The sequence below is a fragment of the Lepus europaeus genome, chromosome 3 (genome assembly GCF_033115175.1).
Source record: "Lepus europaeus isolate LE1 chromosome 3, mLepTim1.pri, whole genome shotgun sequence".
Lineage (NCBI taxonomy): Eukaryota > Metazoa > Chordata > Mammalia > Lagomorpha > Leporidae > Lepus > Lepus europaeus.
The window spans coordinates 132,978,421-132,991,619 of NC_084829.1; the positions used below are offsets into that span (position 1 = coordinate 132,978,421).

The 13,199-nt window shown below is 40.1% G+C and overlaps 1 protein-coding gene across 3 annotated transcripts in view; it reads right to left on the minus strand.

Annotated features, from left to right (window-relative positions):
• SLC18B1 (solute carrier family 18 member B1) overlaps positions 1 to 13,199 on the minus strand; it is a 28,836-nt gene that overhangs the window by 4,661 nt on the left and 10,976 nt on the right. For all 3 annotated transcript variants that reach the window (XM_062187730.1, XM_062187729.1, XM_062187727.1), the window contains exons 6-9: positions 11,932 to 12,088; positions 5,159 to 5,295; positions 3,199 to 3,300; positions 952 to 1,043 (exon numbers count right to left, since the gene is read on the minus strand). In XM_062187730.1, coding sequence (XP_062043714.1) covers positions 952 to 1,043; positions 3,199 to 3,300; positions 5,159 to 5,295; positions 11,932 to 12,088 — 488 coding nt within the window. The remainder of the gene's footprint in view (positions 1 to 951; positions 1,044 to 3,198; positions 3,301 to 5,158; positions 5,296 to 11,931; positions 12,089 to 13,199) is intronic.

The following is a 13,199-nucleotide window of genomic DNA, read 5'->3' on the forward strand; positions in this document are numbered from 1 at the left end:
AATTTGCCCTTTATATTTTAGGGGAAGAAAAATGACTCTCTTGATATCTCAATCTTTGTGCACATATGTCACATGTGTAGAACCAATTTGCCTTGTTTTTATCATATAAAATCCTTTGAAGATTAGTTAAAATATCAACATGAATACTGTTTATTCAATCATTTGGCTTTGCAATTCAATTAACTAAAAAATGGTATGGAATGCGGCAGGGTGAGGGATTAGACAAGAAACTAACATTTCTTCCATGTTGGGCACTATGTCACTTACTTAATAAGTAGATTATTTCATTTAATCCTGTGATAGAAGTACGAATACCAGTTCCTTTTGGTTGACAGCAAAACTGAAGCTCTTGGAAATTAAGTAATTTGCAAAGCCCAGATGCAAATCTAAGTCAAAAAGACTCTGGGGGCTGGCACTGTGGCCTATGGGGTAAAGCCGCCACCTGCAATGCCAGCATCCCATATGGGCACCAGTTTGAGTCCCAGCTGCTCCACTTCCAATCCATCTCTCTGCTATGGCCTGGGAAAGCCGTAGAAGATGGCCCAAGTGCTTGGGCCCCTGCACCCATGTGGGAGACCCAGAGGAAGCTCCTGGCTCCTGGCTTCAGATTGGCCTAGCTCCAGCCATTACGGCCTTTTTGGGGGTGAAACAGCGGATGGAAGCCCTTTCTCTCTGTCTCACCTCTCTGTAACTCTGCCTTTCAAATAAATAAATAAATCTTAAAAAAAAAAAAAAGAAAGAAAAAAAGACTGAAATCTCTCTCTTCCCACATCATGTTTTATCCAGGAAGAACCTAAGAAGGTCTAAGAAGCTCACTTTATTTTAGCAGATAAATTACAAGAAACAAGCTGTAATGTGCAGCTACTGCATGCTAAGGATACAGAAACAAAACATGATTTTGTCCCTCCCTCAAGCTCTGAAGAAGAGAAGAAAAAACACAGGAAAAATTACCTTTTAATGTGCAAGATTGGGACAGGTCCTAAAAGTATGAAACACCCAGCTGTGATTATGTTTCCAAAAACCAGAAACCATTTCCTTAGATGCTGGCAAAGAGAATGAGAGGACAAAGAAACTGTTAGAGGTAAAGACCCTCAAAAATCAAACTGGGGCCGGTGCTGTGGCTTAGAGGGTGAAGCCGCCACCTGCAGTACCAGCATCCCATATGAGCACTGGTTCAAGTCCCAGCTGCTCCACTTCCAATCCAACTCTCTGCTATGGCCTGGGAAAGCAGTAGAGGATGGCCCAAGTGCTTGGGCCCCTGTACCCACATAAGAAGACCCAGAGGAAGCTCCTGGCTCCTGGCTTTGGATCGGCATGGCTCCAGCCGTTGCAGCCAGTTGGGGAGTGAACCAGTGGATTAAAGACTCTCTCTCTCTCTCCCCGTCTCTCCTTCTCTCTGTGTGTGATTCTAACTTTCAAATAAATAGATAAATCTTGGGGAAAACATCAAATTATATAAGGAATCACTGATCAACAGAAGTCATGATATTCAAACATTCAAATATCATGAAGAAAACAAAACTTTACATTTAAGAGTAAATGGGTCGATGATAAACTCAAAAGCAAGGACATTACACCAGACCACAGGGAGTCAGTGAAGATAAGAATTCCGTAGAAAGGGACATAGTGTTGATTCTGCACATGTCGAACTATTCCAGATATAATCATTTCAAAAGCAGTCACCAAAAGGGATCCATCAGGTAGTCACAGTGCCTTAAACATCACAGTGTTAAAAAGTGCCTGCCGCAGACTGTTAACACTCCTCTGTCCCCAAATCCATACGTTAAATGCCACACCCAGTGCGATGCTGTATGGAGGTGGCCCTTTGCAAAGGAGGTGACTAGGTGTGGAAGGAGGAGCCCTCAGGAATGGGGTGAGCGCCTTCACCCAAAAGGTCCCAGAGGCCTCTCTTGACCATTCTACCAAGTGAGGTTACAGTGAGAAGAAAGCTGTGAATCGGGAAAGGAATCTGCCAGCACCAGGATCTGGGACCTCCCAGTCTCAGAGCCGTGTGAACACATTTCCATTGTTTTTTTGTTTGTTTGTTCGTTTGTTTTTAATTTATTTATTTGACAGGTAGAGTTATAGATAGAGAGAGATAATTTAGATAATTAAAAATGAATCTGAATGAAGAATGGGATGGGAGAGGGAGTAGGAGGTGGGAAAGGAATGGGGGTGGGAGGGCAGGTATGGGGGAAGATCTGCTATATTCCAAAAGCTGTACCTATGAAATTTATATTTATTGAATAAAAGCTTTCTAAGACTATATTTTAAAATCAAGTTACTATGTAATCCCTATGTAATTTAGGTTTTGATAAATAAGTATGCAAATCTAATGAAGATGAGAAGTGAAAAACAAGCACTAAAGCCATAGATCTGAGAAGTGGACAGGAGCACTGATTTTGTACAGCAGTGATCTGTGCTGATGGTTTACATCTAGAAATAGAGGGGATTTTCTGTCAGGACAGCTCTGGACAAACTATGAATGCTTACACGGCTGATTCTTTCACCCCCATAGGAAACTGAAAATATCTCTTCCTAAACAGAATCCATTTGATTAAATCCCATAATAATCTCTGGGATTCTGCCCTAATTATAGGATGAATCTTCCTCTCCTCAACTTTTTTTTTTTTTTTGGTAGAAAGCAGCTTTTTCCTTTCAAAAGACTCCCCTTCACCCACATGAGGCAATTAAAAGTGAATCTGCTCAAGGTCATGGCTGAAGTTGGAAGGCCCAGAGAGTTCGCCGTTTCAACCCAAGGAGTTGAAAAACGAGGGCTGGCGCTGTGGTGTAGCGAGTAAAGCCACCACATACAGTGCCAGCATCCCACATGGGCGCCGGTTCTAGTCCTGGCTGCTCCTCTTCTGCTCCAGCTCTCTGCTATGGCCTGGGAAAGCAGTAGAAGTTGGCTCAAGTCCTGGGGCCCCTGCACCCACGTGAGAGACATGGAAGAAGCTCCTGGCTCCTGGCTTCGGAAAGGCTCAGCTCTGGCTGCTGCAGCCATTTGGGGAATGAACCAGCAGATGAAAGATTCTCTCTCTCTCACTCTCTCTCTCCTTCTGCCTCTGCCTCTCTATAACTCTGCCTTTCAAATAATAAATAAATAAATCTTAAAAAAAAAAACTAGTTGAAGAACAGTTTGAAAACTTCTGGTCTAAACATACATATGTGACTCAAATAGAACGAAAGTATACGTACAGGCATTTTGTCACTGAGCAGACCAAAGAGTGGAGAAGAAATGGTGTAGGACAGTGCCAAACCCAGGAATACCAGTCCCACATATCCAGCTGGTAAGTTAAACTGTAAAAGAAATCGTGCATTACAGTCACATGGGGAAGTCATTTTTCAAATAAGCATTCATCTTTTCTCCAGTCTACTAATACTCAGGAATCTTCCAATTTTTTTTTGTCTTACTTTTAGAAAGGGGATTGTCTCTAAGGGTAAGAAAAAAAAGCCTAACTATGAGTCAGAAGACATAGATTATTTTGCTCTGTAGCACTTGACAATAAACATACAATTTTGCTCCTATGACCCACAACATCTTTATATATAAACCAGTATTTCAAAAACTTTATGTGCATAAAAACTACCTGGAGAGCTTGCTAAAAGAGGGCCTTGAATCCAACTCTGCAGCTTCTGGTTAGGAAGTCTAGATGGGGCCCAAGATTCTGCATTTCTAATAAGCTCGCAAATGATACTGACAGTCACAGAGGGCTCTTTGATGTACACTGGCATAAAAACACAGATGATAAAATCTACTTTACCCATCTCAAAGGGATATTAATATCTAATTTAAAAATTAACTGGCATGATACATCTGAAAAGGCTTTGAAAACATTAATAATGTAACTCTGATACTGTCAGTATTACTAACATGATAAAAATGTCTTTTATTAAAATACAAGATATTTTCATTTTCCTTAACTAATTACTTCAGCTAGATTCATTCATTCAGCCCATGGAACTTATTTACGGGTCACTATATCTGTTAATAGTTTTTGTGACAAACATTAACTCTTGCTAAAACTTACTCCTTGAAAGATAATAGCAAGACACAAAAGTCCAAAATGCCCTATACTCATATTATGGCTGGTGAATGAGGGTTGGAGCCATCCTATCCTAAAAGGTTGGACAACCAGTGACTTTACAAACTGCCAATCAAAAAGATAAAAAGTTTTCTAACAATGGGAAAAGAAACATTTGCTAGGAAAATAGGAGTGCAAATTTCTGAGGATTTCCTTGGTTGGAGTTGTATGAAGCAGTAGCATGAGACCGAAGCCCAACAATCTGAAAAAACATAAATAGCAGTGTTCTCTGCACTAAGTGTCCACAGTGGTGAGGCAACACCAATGGATTAAAAGTCTGGTGCCAATCAGTCTGGAGCAAACAGAGCCCCCCAAAACCTACCGCTTGACAAGTGGTCAACCAAAGGTGTCTCTGGGGACACCTGGCTTCCTTTCTCATTTAAATAAACTACTTTTCCCTTGGAGGGGAAGAGTGGATGATTTCTCACACACAAACAACTTGGGTTTCTCAGAGATCAGTTACAGAGGATTTTTCATTAGGCACAACTTCTTAGGTGCACAGAAAAATGACTCAAAGAGACACGTTGTTGATGATGTGCGTGGATTGTGTCACTGTAACACGAAATATTTTTGTTATGTGTCACCTCATGGATGTTCACCAGTTAAGCATGATGTTACATTATTCTCTAAATCTTGGGCCATGCACTAAAATTACAGTCTCGAAGTTTATCTGTGAAATACCCCAAATTGCAGTGACTGCAAAGGGTAGTGTGAAATTATAAGAAAAATTAATTTTAATCCTTGCATTGTATAATGGATGAACAGAGGATAAGTGTCCTTGTTCAGCAGTGCAGATGAGGTCTGTGCTGGACCTACAATGACACGAGCAAGGTCTTGGAAAGGAGACCAATATTTAGCTGCCTTAGTGAAACTGTTCTACACTGAGTCAGATCCCTCATTCAGAGGGACATCACAGAAGGAAGGCACAGCTATCCTGGTGCGCAGTTCTCAGTCTGCCTCCTTCTCATACCCACTCAAAGGTCTTACCTTGCTTTCCACAAAGCAGGGACCGAGAACCAGCAATCATGTGCACCTACTACAGCACAGAGCTCTGTGACAGTCAGGCTACTTACCTTCTCCAAAACAAAAAGAGACAGAGTGGGATCAAGGAAGCCAAAACATGAGCTGGACGAAATGATGACAAAGGCTATGAGGCCAACCTTGGGTAGAGTAATGAGTTTCCAGAATGAGTGTTTACCTACATCAGCATCTTTGGGGTAAAATGAAAGACACAAGAAATAAGCATAGCATTGAAAATCTCCTAACTTTCTGTTTTAATGCATTTTGAACAGTAAAACTGGTAATAGCTGCACCTTTGAGTTTGCCAAACATTGCATATCATTTACATTTTCAGGTTAATTATTCAAACCTAGAGGTCACATTCAATTTTATTAAAAATAATTTTTCCAACCCAAAAAACAATTACCTGGAATTGGAGTGTGAGGGTGAGTTTGTTAAACATTATAACCTAGAAGGAAGGCCTTACCCAGACCGGGTGGAGAATATGAAAAGTTTGACTTTGTGCCCGGGAGAAGTGACACCAGAGTTTTACCAAAGAACAAGGTTCTTAGGAGGAACTTATGTTACTGATAATTTTAAAAAGACACTTTTTTCTGCTAGTAAAATAAACATTATATTAAAAAAGCACTATTGAATCCTGTGTAAATTGGATTAGTATTCAAAGTCAGTTGAGCACCAACCTTATTTCCCACAGTCCAGTGGTAATCCAACTTGTTCATGTCCCAAAAGCACCATGCACAGCTATTTCCAAGCCTCTAGTCAATTTGCATGACTTTTTTCTTTATTCCCTGCCAAGTTTTCATTTTATTTACCCTAGAAGGTCTGGTTCAGGGTATAATTAATTCATAGATTTTCCCTTTTTCTGGCTTCCTATTGCATTTCTAATCTATACTACATATCTTACCACTGAAATTATATTTCCCATTATTTCATGACTTTCCTATGTTCTAATTAATTTATTGAACACAAGCTTTGCTGAGCCAGGCACCATCCAAAACACTGGACACGCAAAGATAAATATGACAGACTACAATCTTTTCCTGCATGAAAGAACAACAAAAAGAAGTTGAGGGAGCTAGGACAGAATTAGGAGAGTATTTAGTGGAGCACATAACAGGGTTGAACACTTCAGGGAGGGCTGTACAGAAGGGCTTTCAAAAGTAGTCCCATCCAATAATAAACAAATGAGGTTTTCATTCTGTAATCCCGGAGTTATGAAAGCAACATTTCAGAGGCCTGAGAATTTTTATTTTGTTTTTGTTTACTTTGGTATCCTGCAAATTCTTACAGTCTGTCTAGTTTTGTCTTTGTGTATGTCGTGGAGTTTGAACAACAGGAAGGAATTGTGTAAGTGCAAGAATAATGTTGGACAAAGATAAAAAAAAAATAGTGCCATCTAAGTTGATTCCTAGAGGACGAGCTTGAGATGTGCAGGCAAAGAAAGGACAAACAATAATCCAGGCATATTATTCAAAGACCCCAAAATGAAGGTAAACTCTTCTGTGTTTGAGAAAATAAAGAAGAGACACACACTTTGAAGACAGATTGGAGTAGACAGTGGCAGTGATGTGGGAAGTGATCACCGTGCAGACGATGTAGTGATAGGACTATGCAGCACCTTGCGACATACACTGGGAAGTCTGAGAAATCACCAAGGACTGAGAATCCGACATGGAATTTGGAGGGAGCTCCATGGCCCTGTGAAGACTGGAGGCAGAGGGGCTGGCTAGGGAGCTGTTTTAGTGATTCTGCCAGAGATGATATTGGGGTTGAACGGGAAGGCACCTTGAGGGTGAAGATCAGCCCTTAGATACGTTAGCTTCTTCTACAGCACCCAACAGAGATCATTATTCTATAAATTATTGAATAACGATCAAGTGGAGGGTAAAGTTGAAGAAAGTCAAGAAGCATTGCTCAATTATTTTAGGTCCTACACTTGGACTTTTTCATACTACAAGAAATAAAGCTAAACCATGGTGTTAGAGTGAACCAAATCCCAGCACCACCAGATGCTCAACTTTGGAAACAGTTAAGTGGCACCACCGTGTGGCTCATTGAGGTATTGCCATCAGGGAGACAACTGACTGAATTTTGTCTATTAAGCATTATAGTTTCCTTTAAAATATAAATTGTAAATGATTCTAATGAGAATTGGTTAAATTTATTGTGCACTTAAATTTTATTATGCATTTATAGTATAAGACAAAGCAGTATGACATACATAGTCCCATTCCTTAAAATACAAAGTGAGAAAAGGGGTTATCAAAAATATATTAAAAAGACTATGAAAAGAAACACATAATTAGTTGAATTAAGATGTTGAAGAAGACAAAGTAATGAAAACTTGGGGTTGTTCAAGGGACATGTAGAAGAATCCAATGGGGAAGTTTTTAAAACCACGTGGATATTCTTTTTGCTTCCTCCAAAGTCATACTTTTGAATGGACGGGACTCCCACTCTGACAACACCTGCCCCATGAACTCACTGCCAGCAGCAGAGGAAGCGAGGCAGTCCTCAGGAGTGAGGGAAAAGACGAAAGCTGAGCTCTCAGCCTGGGTTACATAGCACCCAGCCCAGTGCTGAAAAGGTCCAGAGAAATTCCCAGCAAAGGGCTCCTACAAATTAGGTTTTGCAGAATGAGCAGGGTAGGGAGAGTGGGAGGGAAATATTCCAACCGTGAGACTCCTCAGCTTAAATGTAACATAGCTCCCAGTAGATTTCAGAATAAAGGTCACACGTCATGGATATGAGGATTTTTCTAATTGACAATTAACACACACACACACATATATATACACATTTATGGTGTACAATATAATGTTTTGATATATGTTTATATTGTGGAATGACTACATCAGGTGATTTAATATAAGCATTCTACCATGTACATCATTTTTTCTGGTAAGAATATTTAAAGTCTACTCTTCGCAATTTTCTGTGACAGTATTCTTCCTCTTACCCACAGTTCCTTTCTGCAGTCTGAAAATACAACATGGACAATTCCAGAAATAAGTAACATTTTGTATAACGTTTTATATAATATTGCTATAATTGTTCCATTTGATTATTAGCAATTGTTAATTTCTTACTGTACTTGATTTAGAAATTAACTTTTATTATAACCATGTATGTACAGGAAGAACTGACGTATATACAGAATGTGGTACTATCTGCAGTTACAAGTATATACTCGAGATATAGAAATGTATCTCCCTTGGATAAGAGGCGGCAACTCTATTCAATATATTGCTATTAACTGTAGTCCCTCGAACTTAGTAAAGGGATTTAACGAAAGGATTGACACATCCATGGCTATTTTAGAAATATTTCTTTTGGCCGGCACTGTGGCATAACAGGAAAAGCCACCATCTGCAGTGCCGGCATCCCAAATGGGCGCCGGTTCGAGTCCACTTCCAATCCAGCTCTTTGTTATGGTCTGGGAAAGCAGTAGAAAATGGCCCAAGTCCTTGGGCCCCTGCACCTGTGTTGGACACCTGGAAGAAGCTCCTGGCTCCTGGCTTCGGATTGGCACAGCTCCAGCCAATGTGGCCAATTGGGGAGTGAACCAGCAGATGGAAGACCTCTCTTTTCTCTCTCTCTCTGCCTCACCTTCTCTCTCTGTGTAACTCTGACTTTCAAATAAATAAATAAATATTTTTAAAAAATAAATATTTCTTTTAAATAGTTCAGAGGAAGGGACTGGTGAACAGATATAAAGGATGAGAAAGAGGGACTCCAGCTGCCTTAAGCTAAAGTCATGTTGTCTGTGGGTCTACAGGAAAACAGAGTAGGCAGAATCTGCAGAATACCAAATTCTGCCAATATCACAAAAAGAAATTTAATTTTCTAGCTTCTATCTATAAACTCTCCTAAGACAACAACTTTTAAATGTACTGCTAAATTAGAACAACTAAATCTTCATTTGCAGATTTAATGGCATCAATCCTAGAGATTTTTAAAACTTTTTTTCATCCAATCTAAATAAAATATAAAGAGAAAAATTTTCAGTCTTTTTCATTGTTGTTCTTTGTGAAAATATAGCTATCTGTGACTTGGGTGCAGGGGAACCTTAATAGAGAAGTAACAACAACAGCAAAAACAAAAAAGATGAGAAATAAGTACTAAGTAACTAGGTTAGTGGTGAGTAGAAGATACCGAGTGGGGAGGGGGAGAGAGGTGACCAGAAGTGCACGCCAAATTGTTAAATCAACAGTAGGAGTCACTGTGTGTTTGTTCCCCATGTAGGACCTCTGTCCTTATAAGTTGTACTATGAGAATTAATGGTAAAAGTTGTCTTCAAACAGTACTTTATAATTTGTGTGTCTGTGTGGGTGCAAACTACTGAGATCTTTACTTAGTATAGAGTTGATCTTCTGTATATAGTTAAAAATGAATCTTAATGAAGAATGGGATGGGAGAGGGAGTAGGAGGTGGGTCGGGAGTGGGGGTGGGAGGGAGGGTATGGGGGGAAGAACCTCTATAATCCAAAAGCTATACCTATAAAATTTATATTTATTAAATAAAAGTTTTTAAAAATGCAAGCAAAAAAAGGAAGTACAGGCCAGTCCTCAGGGTAACAGATGTTGGGGCCAATCTAGCATTTAATCACATAAATTCTCAATATCAACTACCAGCTAATAAGTAAGTCTTAGCAAACTCTATTTTCCTTTTCTGAGGTGGGAAAGAATTAAATGTTTTCCTTCCTGCTACATGAGACTCTGACCTGATGTCTATTTCTTAATTATTAGCCAAGTCTCCAATGAATAAACCTGAGCACAGCCCAGAATACTAGTCACAGGCAGAAAGCCTGGCTACACCCGAAAGGAAGACAAGCACCACCATGTGGCCCACTGTGGTACTGCCTCTCCAGCTCTGCCTATCATTGGGTTCACCAAATCTCTGATTAAACTCCAGCTCTGTTCTGCTAGTAATCTAAAGGTTCAATGCCTACCGTGTTACATGGCAACCTCGCTTAAAATACTAATAACTCTGAGTGGTAGAGTTCATTTTGACAGGAGCGGATAAAGATGAACTATAAATATCTGAGAAGCATACCATGTTTTGTGCCTCTCCAAGCCTGCTTGTAGCCAGCACGCCCCCCATGGAGATCTGGCAGCAATTCCCAGGCAGGTATCACAGGGCAGGTTGACTCCTCCTATAGGGCATTAGCTTTGTACCAGAGTGACTCCCATTAAAGCCTAAGGAGGGTCTGCCCTCCCTCCTGTCCTAGAGCCTTCCTGAACCACTGGGCCATGTGTAGCCCATGGGAACTCCTTTTTTATAGGCTGCTTTATATATTTATGCAGTTCTATATGGATTATAAATATGCTTTACAGGTTCCCTACATGTACGTATTAGAAATATGTGTTTTAAGCACTCTGGCCTCAGAATCAGCCCTTAAGGCATTCGGATCCGGCTGAAAAGCCCATGAGAGTATTTCAGGCATAGAAAGCCAAGACACTGTGGCAAAAAAAAAAAAAAAACACCACCTAAATGAAAGTTTCTGCAAGTGAGATCCCAGCGGAAAGAACGGGGCCATCAAAGAAGGAGGCACCTTTCTCTGAAGGGAGGAGAGAACTTCCACTTTGACTATGACCCTGTCTAAATGTGATCAGAGTCAGCAAACTCAAAAGGCCTCCATAACCTTGGCAACTCATGACAAGAGCCTAAGGTGATTACTGACGCCGTAAACAAGAGTGTCAATTTGTTAACAACAGGAGTCACTGTGCTCTTACTCCTCATGTAGGATCTCTGTCCTTAATATGCTATACATCGTGATTTAATGCTATAACTAGTACTCAAACAATATTTTTCACTTTGTGTTTCTGTGTGGGTGCAAATTGTTGAAAGCTTTACTTAATGTATACTAAATTGATTTTTGTATATATAGTTGAAAATGAATCTTGATGTGAATGGAAGGGGAGAGGGAGCGGGAGAGGGGAGGGTTGCTGGTGGGAGGGAAGTTATTGGGGGGAAAAAGCCATTGTAATCCATAAGCTGTACTTCGGAAATTTATATTCATTAAATGAAAGTTAAAAAAAAGAATTATACATTTTATTTCTTTGCATCTGAATGTGTATACAACTACATAAGAATTATTATTTATGGCTTTTCTTCTCCTTAGTAGTGTGAAGTAGCCCAGATTTTTTATTACAGCCACATCTGTATATGACTATATTTCTATAGCTATAATATGCATATCTTGGTTATAATATACATGCTTTGGTTATAATGTACATATCTGGTTATGTACATGTTTCTGTTTGCTGTATATTTGCATATGAGGGAGCTTCAAAAAGTTCATAGAAAATGTGTATTACAAACCACGTATGGATTTCAAAAATTTGTTGCACCAAAATAAACTTATTTTGAAGTACTAGCATAGATAAATATTTACCAGGCAAGGCTATTTCTGTGGAGAAAGTCATACAGGTCTCAGCATGGCACTGATGACCTGAGAGACGCTTGGAACCCTTCAGGGCTCCTGGCCTAAGGGGCCCCATGGTAACTACTTGCTCCAGAGATTTAGCTCAGTCCAAAAACACATCTGGAGGGCACTACAGATGGCAATGATTTATGAGAAGAAATTGAATATTTGATAGTTCTATTTGATATTTGTTGGAAAGAATCCATGATACATATAAATTTATATAAATCAATTGCCAGCAATAATTCTGAAAAGGGAATCAATTATTTCAGAGATTTCCAAAAAAGCTGTCATTCACCATATTGAATAAAACTGAATTTATGGTAACTTGGTCTGCTACAAATGCATAAGAATACTTAAAACTAAGTGCATTAAAGCAAATAATAAAAGTAGACTTACCATAATTGGGTAAAATATACATGTTGAGTGGTACCATCAGGAGAACTATACAGCCCAGTAAAATGAAAGGCACCTCATAGCCAAAGGACTGATATAAAAAGCCACCTAAAGGAGGACCCAGTACTAGTCCTAGTCCAGAAAAAGTCTCAAGACTTCCCTGAAAATGGGCAAAATAAGAAAATTAAGTTAATATATTTCATTTGAAGAATTAACAAATGAATATTTAGGCACAGGTATTAATACACCACCTGGGACACCCGGACCCCGTGTCAGCGTGCCTGGTTATGGTCTCAGCTCCACTGCTTTCAATTCCAGCCTCCTGCTAATGTATCTGGGAGGCAGCAGATGATGCCTTAGTACTTAGGTCCCTGCTACCCATGAGGGAGACCCAAAGTGAGTTCCAGGCACTGGACTTTGTCCTGTCCCAGACCTGGATGTTGTAGGCACTTGTGGAGTGATTAGCCTATGGAAGATCTCTGTCTCTGTCTCTCTTCTCTGTTTCAAACAAAATTTTTAAAAATAATAAACAGGGGCTGGCGCTGTGGTACAGCAGGTTAACACCCTGGCCTGAAGCACCAGCATCCCATGTGGGCACCTGCTAATGTGCCTGATAAAGCAGCAGAAGATGGCCCAAGTCTTTGGGGAGTTGTATTCATGTGGGAGACCAGGAATAAGATCTTGATTCCAGGCTTAGGCCTGACCCAGCCCTGGCCATTGTGGCCTTTTGAGGAGTGAACCAGTGGATGGAAGCTTGCTCTCTCTCTCTCTCTCTCTCCTCTCTCTCTCTCTCTCCTCTCTCTCTCTCTCCCTCTCTCTCTCCCCCTCTCTTTCTCTTTCTCTTCCTCTGCCTCTCTGTAACTGTGACTTTCAAATAAATAAATCTCAAAAAAAGTACTAGAAATATAATTTTTCTTTTTTTAAGATCTATTTATTTACTTGAAAGTCAGAGTTACACAGATAGAGGAGAGGCAGAAAGAGAGAGGTCTTCCATATGATGATTCACTCCCAAATTGGCTCCAACAGCCAGAGCTGCACCAATCCAAAGCCAGGAGCCAAGTCTCCCAGAAGGGTGGCAGATACTCAGTTATTTGAGTTATCATTGCTACCTCCTATGGTGTACATTAGCAGGAAGCTGGAGTCAAGAGCCAGGCCTGGTTATTGAACCCAGGTATCAGCTGTGGGACACATGTGTCGTAACTGCAAAGTAAATGCTGATTCCCCACTTTTAAAAACAAAAATTACTAGGGCTGGAGCTTTAGCATAGTGGG